Here is a 24,019-nt window from a genome sequence, read left to right on the forward strand (position 1 = left end):
GAGCTCGATAGGACTGAGGAGTTATTGACTCCCAGACAGGGAGCTTCTGCACAGCTTGTCTAAATCTCTGTAAGCAGACAGAGCTGAATTATGTTCAGACATCCAGATGCATGAGACTGTGCGTGTTTATATCAGGAAAAGAGAGCAAAATACTGACGGAGATCTCCCCCAAAGCAGGGGATTAACAAGAGGGGGGGACATCTATAAAGCAGCAGTTTTTGATACATTTGCTGCGATTGAATTATGCTGCATTCCAACTGACCTCTCAATCCTCTTTGTTGAAGTGTTTTCCATTACTGTGGCACACTCTAGCTGTATTATTGCTTCGACACTTCTATGTGTCACCAGAACAGTAAAACACTGAACACTAAAAAGGAATTAGGCCACAGCTTAAGTGAAATGAAATTATTGGGACGTCTGAGGAAAAAAACACTCTTAAAAATGTATCATTGCCGCTCATTTCATGGCTCACTAGAAAAAGAGACTTATTAATACAGAAGCAGTACGCCGAAAACTATTTCAGTCTGTTTCTTGTCTTAGTTGTTGAGCTCTATTGTTTTGGTATTAGTTTAGACAGAGCTGGCCTGCTTGAGCTGTTAATCCCAGTCAGAAGTGCTCTGGCTAAATCAAAAGACCTAATCCTGCATTAGCTTGAATTTGTCTTTAATTTTCTTCATGAGAATGCTTTCTCTACATCAGTATGAATTATTGTATGGTGCACTGACATTTCAGTGGCCGCTTTAAGAGCATAATGATGAATCAAAGGTTGAGGAAATGTGCCTTTCATTCGTTCCAGCTGACCTTCATGTCTTCTTGTATCTACAGAGTGCCTACCCCTGTTGAGTGAAGCCCCATCTGAATCTCCGTCATCTCCAACCAACCTGCAGTGGTACCATGGCTCTGCCCAGGACAGGTGGAGCTAAGAGGCTGATTCTGGGGCTCCGCCTTAGCCCCTCTCCCTTGTGTCTACTGCTGCCTTTGATTATCCTGCTAACTGATTTGAGCAGCGTGTGTGGAGCACTAGGTATGTCTATCTATCTATCTATCTATCTATCTATCTATCTATCTATCTATCTATCTATCTATCTATCTATCTATCTATCTATCTATCTATCTATCTATCTATCTATCTATCTATCTGTCTATCTATCCATCTATCCATCTATCCATCCATCCGTCCATCCATCCATCCATCCATCACTTCTCTCAGAGATTGTGACTGATTGAAATGTGAAAAAAATCTAGTAAAAATGCAGTTATCGATCTGCCAGTACTTTAATACAGAAACTGGAAAGTCTAACTTGTCTAAAGGGCTCCTTAAATGTGGTTTTCAGAAGTGCTGGCACAAAGACAGAATAAAAAGGATGCAAGCTGATTCACAAGCTGTTGCGTTTTTACCTTTGTTGTAGAGGGTTTTTCAAATTTTCCTAGGGCAGTTGTGCTATGTGCTTCTTTACATTCCTCTAAAATAGAACTGCACAAGCTAAGGCTACTGTAAAGTTGCCAAAAAAACTCTCTCATCTCATGTGATCCTCTTCTTACAAGTAGTCTTTCCAGTTTTTCACCTAGCGACCCTGCGTACCTAGCTCTCTTTTTCTTTCCGTCTGTGTCTCTTTCTCAGTTGAATGACGGCTGGTATATTATCAGGTGAAAATGCGATGCACAAAGGTGTGAATATATATATTTGAATGTGTCTATATTATGCATGCACATCCTTGTGTCTGTGCGTATGTGTGTCTGTGTGTGCACGCGCGTGTGTGTTCGTCGGAGGAGTGAAACCAGGCCTGTCAGTACATCAGGTCTGGACTGTGGCGTTGTTAATGTGTTTTGATAAGCCGGGAGGTCCCATCAGCATGTTCCTCATCATCTCCTTGATTACAACATTTCCAAAGATTTCCTGCCTCAGTGGTCCACACACACACATAGTCTGCACAGGCATACAGCCACATCGCCACCCACCCACACACACACAAATGCACAGACTTGGTCGGCTGTCACTGCTCTGAAAATATAACCAGCTTCTTTTTTTTTGAAAGCGGATGCAGGCTAAAATGGAGATAGCACTTCTCACTGTTAGGAATTCTAAATGTCTAATGTATTTTTAATTTTACATTTGTGTAACCAATTAGAGACCATGATCCTTTTCGAAGACTGACGTCATATCTGAAATATTTTTATATTCAATAAAGAGGTAGAATTACACAACACCTAATTTTCAGTGGAAATGTTGATCTATTCTCTGCAGAACATACAGCTGTGAAAAAGCTTCTTTGTCTTCCTAGCCTTCTCAATAAAAAAAAACTAAAAACAATGAAACATTTAAATCCAAACTGGTTTGTTGCTTTTTCTTTCTTACTAAAATTATAGCAAACAATGGTAGTGCTCAAGGAATTTTATCCTTAAGGGTTAATAACCCTTCCAATGTAATTGCCATTAATAGTTTGCACCAATTATATTTTTGCAAAACCTTCTTCACTGTTAATTCAAGATAATGTAATGTTTTTACACACAATGTTCTGTATGAACATCCTAGATTGCAGGTGTGTATCTACAAATGTCAATTGTTTGGCTGGTGTGTAGCTTGACAGAACATTTCTAAATGCTGGATGTGATTGTGATATCATTGTTTGGGAGCAAAAACACACTTTAGGGCTAAATTTTATCTAAATATTCCATGATACTGTATTTGACTAATTATCCATCATTTTTATGATTAATGCTTCATGTTAGAGCAATTATTTGGTAAACAGATCTAAAGTGACTTTGGTTATATTATAGCAAAACACAGTGGATATTTCAAGTCTTGTGGTCCTTCTGAAAATGAATACTTTCATTATAGCCTTGAGCTTTTTCTCCACCGTTTTGAATTTTATACAACAATTTTCTCCTATTTCCTTTATGAAGCTAACAAATATGAACAATAGCCAAGTCATGCAAATTAAGTTAAGCATAATTCATTTAATTTCCAAGTTTTACATACATATTTGAGATAAGCTAACAAACAGTCATTGGCCATGCTGCTTACTACAGCTCCAACTGCAGCCCTACATTCATATTCTTTGATGCTGCAACCACATTTTACATACTTTAACTGTCCCCATCATCTTTTTATCACAGATTTTTTATTATGCACATTTGGCTGTGAGATGAAAATAAATTTGACAGCAAAGGCACACAAACAGGAAGGGATGCATTATTAAAAGTGGCTTAAAGGCTTGTCAGCCCACAGCTGGTTGCACTTAATACCTTTGCCATAAGTCATGCTTCTTTAAAGAATTTGAGATGCAACATTTCACCAGCGGTTATACAAATTTCACCAAAAGACCTGTTCCAAAACTACAAATTAAACTCTGTTTCTAATTTGTAAGTATGCTGATTATAATCTGACCTGAAGGAAGAGTTCCTATTACGTTTTGTCACATTTGATGCTGAGTAGACTATTACAGCATTCCTGCTGGTCCCAGTCATATCAGAGTTTAGCAGTTGTCAGTCAGTCAGTCAGATGATTACAGGTTACAAAGGTGTTTAATTAAAAACAGGCCAGAAGTAGAACAATGGTACCTTCTTTGGCCAGTGCAGCAGAGTGAACCCTGTCATTAAAGACAGAGCTCCTCATTAAGGCTGATTTATGGCAGGTCACTCAACACATTTGATAAATCAAATTTCTGTCACTTGACAGAAATTACGTATTTTCAACAGCAAAAAGTGTGGCTTGATACTCTCCTTTCATTTTGCGCACATGGAGAATTTCAGTCAAGGACACTGTCATATTTTGTCACACAATGCAATTGGGTAGTCTTACTGTACTATCGTCGCCATGGAGATTGTAGTTTTCACTGAACTTCCCTATTGTTACTTTGGTCTGTAACTTTAGATAACTTGTAACGTCTTTATTTAATTAGTTTAGCTTAGCTAGCTCATAACCTTTCGCTGAAGCATAAATTAAAAATCATCACACGACTCTTTAATTTCTGCCAAGCGTCATTTATCACAAGTGTCAGCGACCTATCATAAGGAAGCCTTTAATGCTTAATTTTCCAGGCATCTTTCTAGAACCTTCCGATCATTACAAGTTTCTGTTCAGTGCAAATCCATTCAGAGCCAGTGCCTTGCAGGGCTTTTCCCTGGCTTTCAGAAGAGGCTTAAGTGGTAACATTGCCAGTGGGGTCAGTTTTGCACGAGGATTGGTGTTGAAGCGCATTTAAGAGAACATAGAAAATATTTTGGACTGAACATAAAGCCACTGTAACCCATGTTCAAGCCCTAAGAAGCATATGAAATTCATCCATAATCCCATCGCCAGGAAGAAGACAGTTTTCAGCCATGACATTTTTTGGACTTTCAATAGTTTACATTTCAATATTTTTGGCAGTGGAAAAGGGCAATTTGCTCAATACTGTGTATACTGTGTGCCTTTCTCAGAGTTTAATAGGCAGGAAATATCCTGCTCTTGAGCTCTAAAATGGTGGGCAAAAATTTGTTCTGATTGACTATACTGTGCCAACTGTAGCTTTTTGCTTCTTCCTATTGAGGATTATGGCAAGCATAAAATGAAACCACTTTATTTCTGACATAGAGAGTGGGTAGGCAAAGGAGTGCTCTCCTTTGACATGGTATTATTCCACTTACTGTCAAGGCATTGTAGAGAAACTGCAAAGTGGTCTGTACGTGGCTGTTACCCAATAAAGTGAGCAGGAGTGGGCAGATGTGCAAACAGGCTTTAGAATCTGTTAGGGATTATTTGATAGGCAGTTTTGTGTTCCTGTTCTGTCTTCAGAGCAGAAGTGAATCAACACAGCAGGACCTCACCCACCCAGACATAAGGGGAGTGGGAGGAGTGATCCAGGTTGCTATGGTAAGGGTCATCCTGACTTCACCCTGATGGATAGTAGCGATTCCATAGCTGAGGAGGTGTTAAGCTGGCCACCATGGCAACAGGCCACAGACAGATAGCAAGGGGTGGGTGCATGAAGTTATTTGATTGATCTGACTCAGCCACTGTGAAAAATATAGGTTCAGTACTGTTGGCTCAACATCAGACTTGGAAAATGCTGTTTTCTTACAAAGGCCAACTGCTGCACTGTTATATCCCACATTAGAAGCACAATAGTCCAGATTGTTCGCTTGAAATCCTCTCCTTAGGCAAAAATTGGAAATTAACATGACAAATGTTGGTTTATTCATTGAATTTGTTAAGATCATCAGCATCTGTGAGTGAAAATCACCTACAGTATAGGTGTTACAGGGTGCAGGCACAAAATGACACCTCTGATATTAATACATTTAAACCAACTGTAAGCTGTAAATTTGCAGCCAACGCTTCTCCTACCTGTGAAACACTCATGTGTCATGACAGGCTCTGCTGCATGCAGTACGAGGGTAGTCTGCCCCGGAGGAAGCCGAGAGAATATAAGAGAGAGCGAAAGATGGACAGAGAGAGAGAGAGATGTTCCTCTGAAGCCCAACCCCATCTTTTATTTATGACCCACAGGAAGTCCTTCAGCATGTCCTCTAGATGATACCCAGCACAACACGCAGCCAGCAGAACACAAGTCAGCCTGACCAGTCACTGACAGTGAAATGGGGTGTGGTCAGCAGGGGGTTGTTGGTGATTGTGGAGTCAGTTTGATGTCTTTTGGGTGTCGAATTTCATGCTTGTATTTTCTTTTTTTTCTTACCCCCTTCCCTATATCTGTCTTTTAGCATCTCCAAAATTCACCAAGATTCCCACAGACCAGATTGGAGTGTCAGGGGGTGTGGCATCATTTGTGTGCCAGGCCACTGGCAATCCCAAACCGGTAGTCTTCTGGAACAAGAAGGGCAAGAAGGTCAACTCCCAGCGTATCGAGGTGGTTGTCACAGTGCACAATGTTTAAATTTTATGGTAGCATGATAAATATAAAAAGTTGTATCCAATTAATTAATCAGATATAATTCATATATGAATGTGTAATTAGTAATATAAATTAGTATGTCTAGGTTAGTCATACAGAGCTTGTAATATTTAATCTGTCTACATTAGATTTTAATATGCATTTTTAAATTCTGTTTGGTATTCAAGATGTGTCACAACTTTGTTTTTTCAGGCAGTCATTAAACTTTTTTTTTTTTTAAGATTTATTTTGGGCTTTTTATGCCTTTATTCAGATGGTAACTGGCAGAGAGGCAGAAAGGAAACAGGGAGAGAGAGAGAGGGGAATGACCTGCAGCATAGGTCCCTAGACGCTGCGATTATGTGGCATGCGCTCTAACCACTCGACCACCAGGGCGCAGTAATTAAACATTTTGTGAAATACACTATCATACTTTCTTAGATGAAAGAGTTAGAAGATTGATACCAGCCCTGGTATTAATCTTTCTTAGCTGATTCAGTTACAGTACACCATTGTTGCACATTTCAATCTTAGGTCACGATTAAATCATAAAATGTAAGATTAAGATTAAAAGTTCTTTACTGTAATTTTTCAGTACTCACATTGAAATGGAATTAATCCTCTGCATTTGACCCATCATATACACACACAATAAGAGCAGTGGACAGCTGCAGATCAGCGCCCAGGGACCAACTCTAGTCCATTCATTCATTTTGCCAGAGCCTTGGTCAGGGACACTGCATTGTTTTTCAAAACTGACACATAAAAAATATAAAGCATTTAATAGATTGCATTATCACTTTCACTGTCAATAAGCCATATGCTATCAGGCAGGCTATTCCAGAGAGCTGGGTACTTACAGCTCATTCACATTAAAAGCCTGACTGTATATTGATCTGGTAATGTGACCTATTGCTTAAAGATACTGCATTTCAACCATGGACCCAGATTCAACCCCCATGTTGGTAGGTATGAACACTGATCAAGTGTCTTTGCACAAGAAATCGAATCCCTCTAGGTACGCTCCCTGTACCTGACCTCTGACCTCTCTGTGTAGGGGAGGCAAGTAAAGGCAATCAATACATTATTAAATTATAATGATCAACACATTATTACTGCAAAATCAAACTATGCTAAGGTATGGATGTGCAACATTTTTTTTACTGTTTACTTTTCCAATATGAATCTGTCTGTTTGATCTGATATGACTAATGTGTCTTTCCTGTGGTTATGCGGCCGTTCAGACCATAGAGTTTGATGAAGGTGCAGGTGCTGTCTTGAGGATCCAACCACTCAGAGCACCCAGAGATGAGAACATCTACGAGTGTGTGGCACGCAACAGCGAAGGAGAGGTGTCTGTCACTGCAAAGTTGGCCATTATCAGAGGTGAGACACAAAAAAGCGCACACACACACCCTATCTCCATCTTTTTCACTCGAGCAGTGCTTTCTTTTCACATGCACACACCTGACTTCAGCTTTAGTGCCCCATTCCCTGGGCTGTCAGTTGCAGATGTGACAATGGAGCCCTGCCACACGCAGCCTCCACAGCAGGCTGCAGTGAACTGTTCTTTTTTTAGTCCCTCTGAGTGCGACCGAGCGTGATCTGGCCACAGATAGGGCTAGCTAGTGTGCTAGCTAGTGGTGCTTCAGCATCCAAGCTTGCTGTAATCACTGCGCTTTTTTGGGTCAGAGGGAGGGTGTTAATCTAATGTACACTGTCTCCTTGGAGGGAAACTTATCTAATATGGTGCTCTAACATGCTATGAACTAAAGTTGCAGTGTGTGGCTGTGAGCCTGTGATCTGAGCATTGGCCATCCGCCCAGCACAGCAGTAAAGGATGAAGAAATAGAGGGATGGCTGCTCCGGGTGTTACTACATGAAGAAAAATCAGGGGATTAGGCCTTGGTTTGGCAGACAACCCATTTCTGCTAGGGGAAATTGAGGAAGAGAAGGAGAGAGGGAGGAGGAGGTCGAGGAGAGGTGAGACAGAGTTGATGGAGGGCGAGGTGGTGAGGGGTTGGGTAAGTTGAGTAACACAACCGGATGCCGTGAAACAATAGAGATGAAATGGGATGTCGAAAGAGGGGAGGAGGGGGTGTAGGAAGTGCAGGAGATGGATGAGGATTGTGGAGTTGGCACGGCTGTGTGGTAAGCAGAAGGCTGGTAGCCCAGGGAATAGACTCCTGTCCATCTGTTACCCAGCCCATCATCTCTGCACACACAGCCCCAATCTAAAGCCCATTACCACATAAACTACACCTCAAGGGCGAGCCTCTCGGTGTGTGTGTGGCCGTTTGTGCCTGTTCCTGTTTGTGTAAACTTTTCTCCTACTGAAATCTGTGTACCAAGACGTCCCCTGCCCCCTCTGTGACAATAGAATAAGCTGTCTTTGATTCCTCCTAATCAGCTGATACGCTCTGTGCAGCCAATAGAATATGGGACTGTGATGAATGTCAACAATATTTGACCCAAATTACAAACCAGATTCAGAGCTGTTAATAGCCACAATTGTAAAATGTATCAAACACTAGATCAGAATGTAAAATCAAGCAACAGAGGCGCTGGATCCAGAAGTATTTTCCCCACTGTGTAGCAGTTTAATGAGGATATACGCCATAGGACAATATCAATTTCAAGTGTCTGAGATTTTACCACATCATTTATATCGTGTTAGCTATCCCTACAATATGTCTGTATGTATGCCATTGTGGGTAATGTTTCAAATTAATTAGCTGGGCTGTGTTATGGAAATACATATGAATATTTTAAATCAATACAGATAAATACTATGATTCACTGAATTTTCCAGATAATCATGCTTTTATCAACTTGTTATGACGGACATTTATAAACTCTACAATACCCATGAGCCTCTGTTACCTTTACCAATAGGGGCATGTCATTGTTGCAATTCAGAACAATACACAATACCATAGTTGCTGATTCCTCAAAAGTTTACCTAATTGACTGATTTAATTAATTTAAACCCTTCAATGCATTTTCAGGTTTCTACAAAGCACAAGCAGTATTCCCTGTGATTGGATTGATTTCTTCCCTCCATTCTGTACTTACATGTTTAATGTATAATGGCTGGTGCCTTGGACTTTTTATCAAAGTCAAAACCAGATTTTTTTTTCATCAAAACCAAATATATTTTTTAGCTCAGATGCATTGTATTGACTAATGATTCAACCAGGCCAGTTCGATGCCGAACCAAGTCTAACTCCTAACATTGTCTTTGCAGAAAGTGAATGGAGCTTTAAATACTTGAAAATAATTTGTTCCATTGTTCATTGTCTAATGCTTATATCTGTTTTGAACGGCCACACTCAAAGGTGGTGTGAAAAGCTAGTCGTCATAGAGTAGTGTCATAGGCGCTGCAGGAAAAGGAGGGAGAGAGCGATCACCAAATGAAATATCCAGAATTGTATGGGAATTCATTCAGCAGTTGTTAAGATATTCAGTCTGGACCAAAGTGGTGGACTGATCAGCTGACGTTGCCATCCATAGTGCCTTGACACTAACGAGACTAAAAAGTGACAGAAGTTGTGTGAAGAATGAAAAGAGAATTTGAGAGAGAAGCTGACATCATGCATGCTTTCTCTTTAGCCCAACTGCTGCTTGTAGTGGGCATGACTGTGACAGTCAGTGTCATAATGTTACTGAAATTGTTGGAAGCAGCTCCCCCAATGCAGATCTCAGAGATATGGCAAAGAGAGTTTCACATATTATTCAACCATCAAACAAGCACTTCATTTGAAGCATACTGATGCCTTCATTTCCAGAACCCTAGACACCCACTAAAGAATCTAGATGACCCACAATTCCTGTGGAAACATAACTCAAAGCTTCCAACTATTCAACAGTATGTTTTAAAAGCCACTTACCCCTGCAATCTAGTAAAGGCTGATAAAATAAATAGTAACTGTGATATATTGAAGAAGAGATAATTTCTTCCAGGAATGCCGTTAAATGCCCAAAGTCTACAAAAAATGTGTTTTGGTCAATCTTTTGAAAACTTGGTTCACCTGAGAAAATGGCCCACCAACCACTGCAGTAGAAAGAAGGCTTTCCATTACTGGCCAAACCCCTCTACTTCCACTCAAAGCCTGTTCATTCCCTGATGTGTTCCATCTCATAATTTTGTATAATGGTTGACCAACACTAATAGCAACTGTGTATAATGTGAGGGACTTGTGGTTGGCCACAGGATATAGGCTGCTGCTCTATAGGGTTGCTAATGGATGGAGATGTGATAGTTTATGGTCACATAAGATCTTTCTTTGTGCCTTCACCATCATCATCACGCATTACCCTCCCTGTTCCATTACCTACTCCTTTACCTCATTTCTCTTTTCTTCACTATATCTTTCTCTTCTTGACTCTGCCAGCCTCCACTGTGGCCCACAGCAATGTCCGTTTCTAATTTCTTCTCTTTTGTTTTATTCATTCTTTCATTTTCTCAGCCATCTATCCTGCCTGACTGTCTCTCCGATCTCTCTCTCTTCTCCTCCCTTTGCATTTTTACAGGCTTTATACTGCTCCGCCCCCCTCCAAACCTACTCCATCCCCTTCCACCCAAACTGTTCTTTTTCTATGGACACTGCAGTTGTGTTGTTCCGCCTTCAGGAAATGTGAATATCTGCAGTTCTGCATGTTTGAAAACCTCTGGTGGGTGAGAGATTCTCATCACTGCAGCAGTGTGTATGTGTGTGTTTGCGTGCATCTGTGTGCACGTGCATGCACGTCCTTCATGATTGCGTATGTGTGTGAATGCGCGCACACATATTTCTTCATTTATGAGTGTGTGTGTGTGTGTGTGTGTATGTGTACATGACTGGTTTGTGAAGAGTAATCCTGATTATACTCACCTCCCAGTGTCCCATTTTAGGAGAAAGGGAGGTGAGGGATGGGGGAAGAAGGGGGTGAGAGAGAAGGAGGAGAAATGTTCTGCCACCACGGCAAACACCCTTCATATGAATAACAGAGAGTCAGATCAGTGATTCCCCCCAGGCGTCTGCTGCATTGGCAGGCCGGCAGCTCAAGCAGCATTTTGTTCTGGAAACAACTGAGAGTATCAACTCAGCCTGCAAGAGGATTACACTCCTGGAGTGGAGAACTAGCTCTTTCATCACATATACCCACTCATCTTCACTGTTTTTATTTCCTCCTTCCTTTTTTTCTTTTTCTTGCAGTCTGTCCTCCATGCATGCTTGCGTGTAAGAAAGTGTCTCGTGTTTCATCATATTTGTTGTATGCGTTTAGTCCATAGCCTCTGGATCAGCATGGAGAGCCAAGCTGGGCTCAGGATGTTGGGGACACGTGTGGGTTTTTCGTGGGATTGATCTACAATGCTAAGTCTGATTTTGCATTATATTGTGATCTATTATCATAAAGGCCCATTAGCATTTAAAGTGCTCCCCTTCAGCCCTCCTGCAGTCTATAGGAGTCAAAGCATTACAGCCTCTGAGGACTGCTGAGTGCTGGCAGATTAATCCTGAATCAGGCTCCCTGAGATCGGCTTTTATTCAGGCTTCTTTCATGCACATGGCCATTCCCTACTGAAATGAACTGAAAGATGAATAGGCAACCTGTTTCTTAACAAGGACAAATGATGATTTTCTGTGGGGAAGCAAGCATTGGTGTGTGTGTGTGTGTGTGTGTGGGGGGGGGGGGGGGGGGGGGGGAAAGAAACAAAGAGAGAGAGTGAAAGAAAATCTGGATTCATGTTTGTTTGTTTGTTTGTCTGTTTGTTTGCATCATATGCATTATGTGTTTGACTCTGTGTGTGTTTGACTCTGTGTGTGTGTGTGTGTGTGTGTGTTTTTCTCTGCTAGTATGTGTGTGCACCCGCATGTATGAATTGCATATTTGCCCAGATCTGGTTGGCTCCACTGCCTGGTTTTGGGCACCAGGCCTGATTGCCCTTCTGCAAACATAACCAGGCCAAAATGTACGCTCGTAACCTCTTGATACACACAAACACAAAGCTCCAGGGAACAATGCTGGTCGGTCTGTGCCAATGTTCCTCCAAACGCTGTTGACACACACTGTTGTCACACACTGTTGTTTATATACACACGGCACATTTTTCCATAGGCTGTCTTATCAATTTAACCAGGAGATGAAAAATAAGCATGGCTTTTGTGCAGCAGTGTTTGTGTTTGATAAATGATTCATTTGGTGAAAAGTGTGATCAAGGCCATGCCCGCAGTATCTATTTCAAGCAGTCGCTGACTCATCCAGGAACCTGGCTGAATACCTGTAGCTCCCTATTCTCCTCTTCAGTGAACTATACTTCAGTGTCCACTATAACTATCTGTCTGTTGGGTTATCTGCAGGGTGGAGTGTGCTGTGCTGTTGCTGCAGTCTGTTAGTTCTATCTATCTATCTATCTATCTATCTATCTATCTATCTATCTATCTATCTATCATCTGCACCTTTTTCTCATGTCTCTCTCTAACTATTAAATCCAAGGTACACCTACCCTCTATTTGCAGCATTGATAAAGACCTGACTGGAATACAGAGCCAGACCCCCTACAAACACACACACACACACACACACACACACACTCTGAGTCCACTGCAGTGGTGTGCTCTAATTAACAGCCAGGGAGTCCATGTAGTGATAGCCGGCGGGGTGATAAAAAGACCATCTGAACCTTCTCAGGAGAGGGGTGGGGTTGTGGGAGGGCAGGGGGGAGCAGATGTAGGCATAGCATATTCCTTGCCTCAGGGGAGCTGGCCTCCTGACCGGCTCATCGATCTCCCCCCTCTTCTTCCTGTCACTTTCTCCCTGTTTCGTCATAGGCCATACCACTGGCCTCCATTCAGGTGGAACATTAGCATTGATCTGATGGGGGATTTTGGAGGAGGGGACGCAGGTGGAGGCAGAGGGTTAGGGTTGTCCCCTCCCTCCACTCGGTTAGCGGGTTTCCTAGTCAGCTGATGTCAGGAGGATGGTATGAAGCCTCATCGCCACCTGAGCTCTAATAACAGCATTCAGACATGTCTCCTGTCATTGGTGGCATTTCCCCGCTCCTTCTTCCTCTCAGCCATTCCATCAGCAGCAGCAGCTTGACATTCCTGTCTGAAGGGGTCTCTCCAAAGCTGATGACTGTGGAAACAAAAAAAAGCGAGTGATAGATCCTATCTCCACTCATCCTCTCTTCTCAATCAGAGTGTGTGAAAACAGATGGTACACGTCTGTCATGTGGTTAGGTAGCAGGGGGCCCAGAAGAGGAAAGGAGCAGAGAAAAAACACACAGATAGTTGATGTGGCCATGGTCTGCGTCTCGGACTGTGTTTGGCCCTGGATTTGTCAGTGATGCTGGGCTTGAGCTAACAAACTTTTCTGCATTTTGTTGTTCTTGACAATCAAGAAGCTCCCGTGGGTTTGATTTATTAGCCTAGCAAATTGCCATCTTGGTAATTGCTTCACTGCTGTAGGAAAGAGGAATATATAATTATAGTTCCAGGTATGGGGGAGGTGTCTGTGTGTATGTGCGAGAGAGATAGAGTGGGTAAAAGGGTAAGGAGGGGAGGAAGCAGGAGGGCTGATGGATGCTTGATTACGTGTCTGGCCATCTGGACTGTTGTTACAGAGATGCTTAATCCCATTCACCAGAGAAAGTGTTCATGTGTTAGTGTCTATGTGAAATAGAGAGCAATGGCTCACACAACTTCATTTTCCTGTGTGCCCGCAGGTGTGTGTACATGTCACTGTACATTATTCCACAGATCGCGCAAATCTGCGAGCATGCAAATAAGAATATAGCTGTAGAAACAAATATGTACAAACACACACACACTTACACACACACACTTATCCACTGCCCCCCAACATAATCAGACATATCCAGACGCATGGAGACACATCCCAGATCGGCCTCTCTAATCGTTGGTACATTTTAACAATTACGGCTAACAAGTCCTTATTACCCCCAGTGCCCTGCCCCTCCTCTTGATCCCAGCTTCTAATTGCTGCTGCTGTTTCTGAGTAGCTCTCTGCATAGTTATTAGACAGGAATCATTACCAGCACATAACACAGAGCCACACCATGGGAAACTCACAGTTCACTGCCACTGCTACCAAACACCTGTGTCACTGGGCTAGGAATGTACTATACTGTATGTGTGTGCCGGCACTTAAGTAACTCCTGCTGACTGGGCGGTATGTTTATACTCCTGCAGAAACAGCCTGTCACACACACACTAAACCTAGCTGTGTTTCTACCCGCCTACTAGATCACATAATGACTAGCTAGCTGAAGTAACGAACACACGGCTTTGATGAGGAAGGATATAGTGGCTCCGCTGTCTTTGGTAGTATCTCCTCTTTCACGGGCCTGCAGATGTTAAAGGGAACAGTGGCTCTCACATCACTGCGTGTGTGTGCACAAGTCTTATGTCTTATGAAGGATTCATTGTGTGATAGGCTCGACTCTGTTCACATATATAGATAAGTCATTTGTGTTAAGAAAAACGGCACAATAAGCACTGAGTAAACACATTTATTAATTATTATTTCAATGGATTTGCTCCAAAATAAAGTATTGTGTCCCCCCCACAACCCTTTCAGTGTGCCTTTCTCTTTTTAGTCACAACACCCTAGGGATGTCAATGACATTGATTTTTTGATCCAAAAGTGTCTTCACAAATATGAGATAGATAGATAGATAGATAGATAGATAGATAGATAGATAGATAATGTCAACTCTAAATATTCTTTCTCTGCATCCTTCCAGAGGACTTGTTGCCATTCGGCTTCCCCAGTATAGACATGGGTCCCCAACTGAAGGTGGTGGAGCGGACGAGGACGGCCACCATGCTGTGTGCTGCTAGTGGCATCCCCGACCCAGAGATCTCCTGGTTTAAGGACTTCCTACCTATTGACCCTAGCAGCAGCCAGGGTCGCATCAAACAGCTCCGATCAGGTGAGATTTTTTTGTCTGTCATATTATTCAGCTTGACAGTAAGCATCTGCTGAACAAGCAGTGCATCTAAAGCTTAGCATCCCTATCAGGTAAAATCCCTGTTGCTCTAAATGAGGTGATTATCATGTTTTAATTATGATGGAGGGATTACATGCTTTTCTCTACATCCACTGGGGATGTAAAACCTCTTCAAAGCCAAATTCATAAAAGCATAAATGTGCCATCCTGAAGCCAAGGGGGAAAAAAGATGTTTTTCTAAACATTTGAGAGGAAAGATTATGAAAAGATGGCACTTAAAAAGCACAAATCTATTTCCATTGTTGAACATGAATGTCAACATCAATGGCAGAATGAAATTAAATAAGCCAGGTCTCGTACACACTTTATATCATGCAGGTTTAAAATATTCACACACAATTTTAACACTTTTAAAATAAATCTTACAAAAACATAATGCTTTTTAACGGACCTCTAAATCAATAAATATGGACGAGTATGTTCACATCAGGTATTTAACTGATGCCCCTTTTATTTGTTGAATTGCCAATCCTGAAATTGTGTGAAATGACTGCAGCATCTTAAAATACAAATGTAAAATTGCCTTTCCAGATCCAGAGATGAGGAAACAGGGAAGCTTTTTTGCGGCCAAAGAGAGTGGAGAGTGTATCTGTACAGACAGACAGATCGAGGGATAAATACAGAGAAATCACATCTTGCGCTTAAGACAGTTTGTTCAGCTTTGTTTATGCTCTTCTGTAAAGATGATACAGTGTCTCCTCGAGTAGGCAGACACATATTTTCTCATTCAGCTGTCTTCAGGGGGAATGAAAGTGATGGTGAGGCGAAACCATTTTGTTGTTGCTTCATCCATATTCTCTGTGCTCCTCTGCCCTGCCAGCTCTGATATCTTCCTGCTGTCAGCCAATATCCTTCACTGATCACTACTGCCCTTTGTCAACCTTGTGTCTGCGTCTCCATTTGCAGAGTTTGCCATTATACTGCTTAAACTCACACAAACTTTCAGACCTGAAGATCTTCAAGAGCTGACAATTAGCTAAAACCTGTCCTTCGCTATGTCCATCAAGTTTTCCGTTTTGGCATAGTATTTATTACTGACAGATTTACCACTACACTCCTTGAAATTTTGGAAAATCATTATTTGTGGTTTGTGAAATGGCAACTGCAGCAATTTTAACAGCTATACATAGCTCTCTAATTAATGCTAACTCTGTGACTTGGTCGAAAATATTTCGACTCACTTTAAAACAAGGAGATAATATGAAAGAGTCTCAAATGCAATTGATGGCAGTAAAAGAGAAGTAAAGTAAACAAAAAAACAACATAATAAGACGGTGGCCATAGCTGCTTTTCCAGTTGTTTTCCAGTGTAGACGACATGGAAATAAAGGTGCAGCATTGTTTTGTATCGCAGGGTAGAACTAGCTAGCACTTATATTACAGTGCAGTTTAATAAGGAAAATTATACAAGACATAATATTAATAAACAAGGTTAGTTTATGGTTTGTAATTCTGCTTTTCTAAAGGAAAAGGCTTTAGGATGAGGACTAACTGATAGGTTTGCCAAAGATAAATTGCTATAAGGAGTTTTGTTTTTACGGAGCCCTTAAAGGGACATGGTGAAAATAAAATAAAACTTTGGTTTTCCGTGAGCACGAGAAACATTTCTCATGAGCACGAGATACTTTCTGGTGAGCACAAGATATTTTCTCGTGCTCACCAGAAAGTATTGCATGCGCAAGATGTCTGAAAGGGGAGACATTATGCATTTGGGTTCCCAATCCGACTATTTTTTTGTGTATTATTTTATCATTATTAAGGCAAAAGAACTCAATTTATGTCTATTGACATTATAATGAATAGGCTATAGGCTTAATATTAGTTTGCATTCAGCGTGCAGCGTGGACTTCATTACTGCACGCATGGCTGCTACCACAATTATGAAATGCTAAGTTTATTGTCTGTGACTGTGACCCTCATAAAAGTAATGTTTTACAAATCTACATTATATAAACTAACGAAATTCGTTAAAGTAAGTCATTTGGCGACTTCTAAGTCATTCAGTTAAACTAAGTCTATTCCTGTGAGCGTGAATGGTCACTCGAAGTGATCAAACTTTCTTACTTTTACTGGAGTAAAGAGTTGAATCAGTACGTCTGTCTTTTTTACACAAGTATCTGTAGTACTGCATACTACACAGGCATTACTTCATCATCATGCGTTGTGTTAATTGATCGGCTGTGTTGTGTTTTCCCTTCCTGGGATAATGCGCACACGGTTACGTACACAACACGCAACGCATGTGTCGGAGGAAGAAACCGTGTTTGAGTAGCTACACTTGGGGGACATTCGTGCTTCAGCACGGTAGGGAACAACTGGCCCTAGTGTGAGTGCGCCCTGAAAGACATTTAAAACAAATTTTGAAGTCTTGTAGTCTGTTTCGGCGCAAGGGATACACCACCTTGGATTGCGTAGTTAATTTCATTAATTTCATTCATGAACAGTTACAAACATCTGGCCAGCTCTGTGGATATAGGTGGATGTACACAAAATGCAAGGAGAATTAGGACATTAGGCTATACATGTATTGCTTACTTTATGTGACTAAAGTTAACATTTATCTTCACTTATTTAGCATTTGGAGGAAATATAATAAATCCACTTCTGCTGCCATTCTTTGAGCAGCCTGGAGGCTTAAGCACAGGAGGCACAACTATCCTTAATTAGGCTACCTTTGGTTTCTCGTGAGCACGAGAAAAGTATCTCTTGCTCACCAGAAATGTTTCTCGTGCTCACGGGAAACCAAAGTTTTATTTTATTTTCACCATGTCCCTTTACGGGCTCCGTAGGTTTTCAACTCAAGTGTTAATTTCCCCAGATTTTAAAACAAAGTAGGAAAGACCTACTAATGTTATTAAAGCTAACGTTATTTTTACAGTGACATTCATGAATTAGTGGCTATCACAGTTTGAATAGGCTTTTTTTTCTAATGTAACGTCTCGGAAATGACACAACGTTAGCATGACTGGAGGTAGTAAGTTACGTTAGCTGGACATGCTAATGTTTACAATTTACATTAGAGCAGCAGACAAATGTTTAATCTATTCCTTACACCTTTGCTCTTGTCTTTTTCATTTCGGAAAGGGGATAAAAAGCACATCACCCTTGAAACTCTTTAAGAAAGAGAAGTAAAAAGCTCCCCCCTTTTCTGTGCAGACCAGTTTTACCCACCAGTATAATTTTTACTTTCAGAACTTCCCTTAAACCTCCCCATTAATCACGAAACAGTAGTCTTTCTCATTCATTGCAGCAATTTCCATAGTAGGTATATTTACATTGATATACAGTTCAGTGAATATTTACTTTTATATACCTGAAGTTGTAAGTTATTTAATAATCTATCATCATACGTTTCATTTAGTCTGCTCTCATACTTATCCTCTCCTTTGTTGGGTGTCACACAGACATGACACTGATGTACTGCTACAATATGCCAGGCCACACATCACATCGATATAGCAGTAGCAAGACAAATGGCTCAGTGAGATTCACAGGGTTTAATAGGATTTCAAATCACCAAAAGCATCACAGAGCCGAGCAACAAAATGCACTGTATAATGAACCAAACACTGCGGTGAAATGACTTGGAGGAAATCAATTACACCTGAGCTAGGCACAAAATAGCAGCAAGATGTGTTATGGATGAAACACTCTCTTTAAGTTCTGTTTAATGGGGGCGCCTTCCAAGCAATGCCTCTGATTTTGTGGATGGCTACAAGCTATGGTTGGGTCGCAGCCAGGGATTTGTTTTGGGACACAAACATAGTTTTCTCTCACTCTTTCTTTTTCTTTCTCTGTTGTGTCTTGTAAATATTGTTATGGTCCACATGGGCCAGGATGAAAAATGATATTGTGAATGACTGCACTCAAATCCCACAAAAGATGGCTCTTAGCCATTTTACAGCTCATAAGTATCAATCATCTGTGGTATCTTAGGTAACTGTCCAAACGGTGGCCATTGATGGTCATGAACTCCATGTGTGCAGACCATAGACTCAAATATAAAATCAGGGAGGCCAAAATTTCACAAATGAACATCATACTGCATTGAAAAAGGCTTTAAACTAGCAATTGAGACCATAAACTCATTTTGAAAACGTTTACTGAGGTTAGAAATCAAGTGAGAAGTTGGTGAATTCTCCATTGACTTGTATAGAGATGGAAGTCCTTTTGACACCAAAACAGTCGCCCCCTGGTGGCCTTTTGATAGAATGCAGTTTTAAGTTACTTCCACGTTGGCATCATTTCAGAGGACCGGAACTCCCCGCCTGGTGCAGACCTACATAAAACCTGCGCACGCATGCACGCACACACACACACACAACATCCGTTTCCTGTGGGTCGAAACATATGGCGCCATATAGAGTCGAACTTTTTCTGACATCTTTATACCTCAACCATGGCATCTATCTATTTTTCTATACCATCTGCTGTACCAGTTTAGATATTCGTGAGAAGGACCATGACAAGCTATCTGTCAACCTGTGACATTTGGGACTGAGATCTTGAGAGTTTACCTAAGCACTTAACAGCCTTAGTAGACCTACACTCTAACAGATGGCATGCAATATGGACCCTGAGGTTGACTGCTGGGTAATGAATGGACCTGTCTTGGCTAAGAATTGTGATCCGATCAAAGGTTGTGGTTAATGGTTAAAGTTAGGGTACTTTTAATTAAAGCCAATAGGAAATTTACAAAAACATAAAGCTACAGCTTGACTTAAGTAAATCAGTGTCACACCAGGGATATTTTGATTAAATATAGGACTATCGATCGATAGTTGATGATCGATTCATATTTTGAACAGAGAACTGTGAAAAATGCACGTCACAATTTCCCATAACACAAAGTGATGTTTTGCAGATTTTTTTCAAGGCCAGCCATCCAAAACTCAAATATATTTAATTTACTATCTTAGGTGACTACAAAATCCAGCAAATATTCACATTTGAGGTATTTGAACCATTGAATTTTTACTTGGAAAAAATGATGAATCAATTAGCAAATTATTCATTTCTTTGTCCATAGACTAATTGGTTAACTGAAAGAACTGTTCCAGCTCTAAATCAGTGTACATCCATCACACTGTATATCATCTAAACCTGCTTTTTATGAATGTTTTTGTGTTGACATCAAAGGATAATGATACATTTCTCTCTTTTGTCAGTCTCTAGCCTTTTTATTGGTGAACACATGAAACCATTTCAGCTTCAGAACGTCTATTTAAAAAAAAAAAAAGAAGAAAAAAAGGTGTTTAAGTAATGTGTTGTGTTAAAAATAGCGACTGTCTATTTTGATTGTTGGTAACATCCAGACTCAGTTAAAAGCTAATGTCTCACCTCGTGGGAGATTGGACTCCAGGTGATATATTTGACCTAGATCTTATGGCAGAGCTAACGGGTTAGCAGTATCTGTTGTCATCTGATCGGCTCAGCCTCAGCCCAGCAGACATAATACACCATCCGCGATTTCACAGCAGCTCAATTTACTGAAGTCACATCTCATTCTGGGTCTGTCAGCAGCTTCTAGACTCACTAACAAACTGCTCTCCCTCTCCTTCCTTTTCTGTTATCTTTCACTTTTCCTTTTTTTCAGCTTTTTGTCCTGCTTTCCCATACTGACTTTGATTATGTGTTCCCATTGCTTGTGTAGTATGTGTGTGTTGACCTTCATATGTGCGTATGTACCAATCACCTGTCTTTTTCCATGTATGGTAACGACATGTTTTGCATAAAAGAAGATTTCAATCGCAGAATTCAAATTTGTGCTGATGGTAAGCCATATGAGCTGCTTCCAGCTGTCAGATGAGTTCTTGTTTGCAGAGCTCCACCTGTCCAGCTCCATCTCTCCTTCGCTCTGTCTTTCTCTCGCTTCTCCTCCTGCCTCTACCTTATTCCTCAGAGAAGATGCTCGGCTTGTGGAGCAGATAATGTATTCCTGTTTATCTCCCAACTCTGCTCTGTACTGCGGGGGAAATGAGAGATTGAAAAATAGAGAGAACGAGGAGGGCACGAGCTGTTTCCTTTCATGTAACTGCAGAAGAAAACAGAAATAAATAGATGACAGCTTCAGCTAGCAGGGCTTCAGCTCACTAAACACACACAAAAACATACTTGTGCCCTAGCTGAGAGTAACAAGTCAAACTTTGCCTCCTCTGAGGCTCCAAACATGTTGTTTAAACTTCTGCATATTATCACAAACTATCCCAGCCTTTTCAGCGACAGCCATATTCAAACTAATGAGTTGAGTAATGATATTGATGTGGGTAATCGCAAACCCAGACCTGCCAACCTTGAAAGAATTTTATGAGTACATAAGACTTTGCTTTCTTATATTGAACCAACCAAAACCAGCAAAATGTCGCTGCTGTGTACTTTTAAATAGCACACAGGTGTTTAAGGCTGAGCTGCAGGGTTGAGTGGAGGTGTGTGGGGAAGCTAACAGCTAACACAACAGCGTCCTATAGCCGCTACCTCTGTAGCCGCTTATTGGCGGAGCAACTCTGTCCTCCATTCAGTGTCCGGACCTTTTATACTGAACAGTGAGGCAGAACAGTCTGCCGTGAACAGACTCTCAGAGGAGAGCAGCGCGATGACCGCAAATAGCAGCAGAGGCTAACGTTAGCTGCTCCTCTCCTCTGTGCAGCAAACACAGCGGTGGAGAACTGTGATAATTTAACTCAGTAATTTAGGTGCAGTTATGGTCTGTTTGCTTCCAATATCATTGTAACAATTTATTGATATTTGGAAATTGACTCACGGGTTGCCCATGCCTGCTCTGTGTGTTTGTTGTGATAATTATGTCGAGTATCACATGTATATTATTATTATTATACCTTCGGAAATCCGAAGAATACGGGGAAACGTGACAGTTACCATTGCAACACACATAGAATAGATGAACCTTGTAAACTTGACGAGTGGTTAATATTGGGCTAACTCAACGTCTTCATTTTACCTTTTCAATGTTATCAGCTCAACGGGCGAAAGGGGACCGGCTATCTGACTGGCTTGCTTGCAGCACTGAACTGAACTGAGGCGCGAAGCTAGGCGGGGCGGGGTGGTTGGGTGAAAATTAACCGCTCTGATTGGCCAAAAGCACTCAGCTTATGCGCAGATCTCTGTGGCTCAGCGGCGCAGATCTTCAGTGACAACCTGGTGACAACTTGACTGAAACTGGCAAAATGCGAGATCAAACAATATGCATACTTTAGAACATGGAATCGTACAAGCGTACTAGGAGGTCAAAATGTGTGACCGCTACGCAAAATGCGTACATGTTGGCAGGTCTGCAAACCCATAAAGCCGCAAGCTTATCGTGTCCATCCTTCCAAACGAGTTTTAATGCAGCGGGAGTTAACTTATCTTTTAGAATGTGGTTTTGCTGTTCCAAGCAGTAACCCTTGGAGTTCACCTTTGTTACTTGTCCCTAAGTCTGATCGGACCCCATGGTTTTTATAATTATCGTAAGCTAAACAGCGTCACCAAAACCAGATTTGTTTCCACTGCCATGCATCGATGACTGTGTTGACCATGTAGGCTCAGCCAAATTTGTCACAAAGCTCGATCTCACTTTTTTCTTCTTTCATCTCCCTTTAATAATCTAACTTTACCAGACAAACTAGCTACATGTATATGAAGTAGCTCAAACTGTGTCCACCTCGAGCAGCTACAACAGGAAAATTCTTCTTACACACTGAAACATTAACAATTGAACTAATAATGTCCTATAGAATATTTGACAATGTAATATTTCTTAAATTAGTGTTTGAGAGGTTGATATACACTATGTATATTTTGAGCTAAAACTGGCCCAGAGAGATGTTATATAAAGTGAAAATCCATTTTTAATTCACTTTTTAACATTTGTATTTATTTCACATGGAATTACACATATACAGACAACAATCCCATTTACAGTCATAATTATGTACAGTTCAGAATGGCCCACGGGGGGCAACAGTACAGTCAAATACCCTGCTCTGAAGAAGACATCTGAAGAATCTTCTTCAATGTGCTGTGGATGCTGGTCAAAAAAACTTGGTTTCCAGCTTTGCTCAGGTGCACTCCATCTGGCAGAAATATTTTCTTGTCGTAAAACTTCAGGAAGGGATGTTCAGCTTATTTAAATCAGAAGTCTTGAACATTCTTTCTCATTAACCTGTTGATGGACTTTCTGTCATTATTGATCTGCACTGGTTTTCCAGTTCTCCACACCTGCCGCTCACTGATGCAGGGAAATGCAATCTTCATTGAGGGAAACTCTGCATGCAGCTGCTTCAAATCCATCTGCAATAGAAATGCAAGTTTCTTGCTGGACACCAGTCTGAGGTCATTGCCATCGGCATGGAGCACCAAAATGTGGACTCTGTTTGGCCAACTCAGCATAAAAACGGGGAAGGACACCACTCCAATACATTCTTCCTTTGCCTCTCATGGGCTGCTTCCTCCCCTTGACGAACATAACTGTCACCAATGACCCAAATCTTTGACACCCTTTCTGTCACCGTCCAGTGTCTGGTGCCACTTGAGGATACCTCTTTTCTGATCTGAGATACGCCGTCAGCCACAGTGCTAGGAGTCTCTTTAGAGTTAGTTCTTTGACTTTCCGTGGTTATCCTCCTCTTCTTTCTTTCTGGGTAAGACATCCCTGGGATTCTGTGGCTGTCCTGTGAAACTTCAGAGTAGGGCCTTTTTATGGCAAATCGTTGTCTGCAGATCCTCATCATCTTCTTTTCAGGAGAGGACATGTCTGGGATGCTGCAGCTGCCTTTTCGTTGGAGATCTTTCTGTAAAGATCGAAGGCGTGGAAGAGAGCTGGCTTCCTCCGAAGACTTGCAAGTCCCCTAAGGCTTAGGGGACTCGCAAGTCTTCGGAGGAAGCCTTAGGGCCTAAGCAATCAAAGCTCATCTTTCGTGTCCAAGATTTTTGCTCAGGTCATGTCAGCTAAATGTCAAGCACCACACTTTATTTATCACTTTGTTTATCACCCTGAAAGTCAGTGCACATTAGGAAGATTAGTAAGATCAGTAAGTTCTGCAATGAGTCACATCATGAATGGGAAGAAGGGTTACTTTTCCTGTTGTTCGCAGGGAGGGAAACTTTGTAAGAATCGGTTTCAGTCCAGC

General features: G+C 41.3%; 1 protein-coding gene across 1 annotated transcript in view; it reads left to right on the forward strand.

Annotated features, from left to right (window-relative positions):
* The first annotated feature begins 894 nt into the window (after window positions 1–894).
* Window positions 895–24,019, forward strand: part of LOC133990808 (receptor-type tyrosine-protein phosphatase S-like) — a 56,623-nt gene continuing 33,498 nt past the window's right edge. The window contains exons 1-4 of the mRNA XM_062429215.1: window positions 895–1,024; window positions 5,704–5,849; window positions 7,118–7,259; window positions 14,626–14,814. Of these exons, the coding sequence (XP_062285199.1) occupies window positions 895–1,024; window positions 5,704–5,849; window positions 7,118–7,259; window positions 14,626–14,814 (607 nt within the window). The remainder of the gene's footprint in view (window positions 1,025–5,703; window positions 5,850–7,117; window positions 7,260–14,625; window positions 14,815–24,019) is intronic.

Source organism: Scomber scombrus, chromosome 11, assembly GCF_963691925.1.
Source record: "Scomber scombrus chromosome 11, fScoSco1.1, whole genome shotgun sequence".
Taxonomy (NCBI): domain Eukaryota; kingdom Metazoa; phylum Chordata; class Actinopteri; order Scombriformes; family Scombridae; genus Scomber; species Scomber scombrus.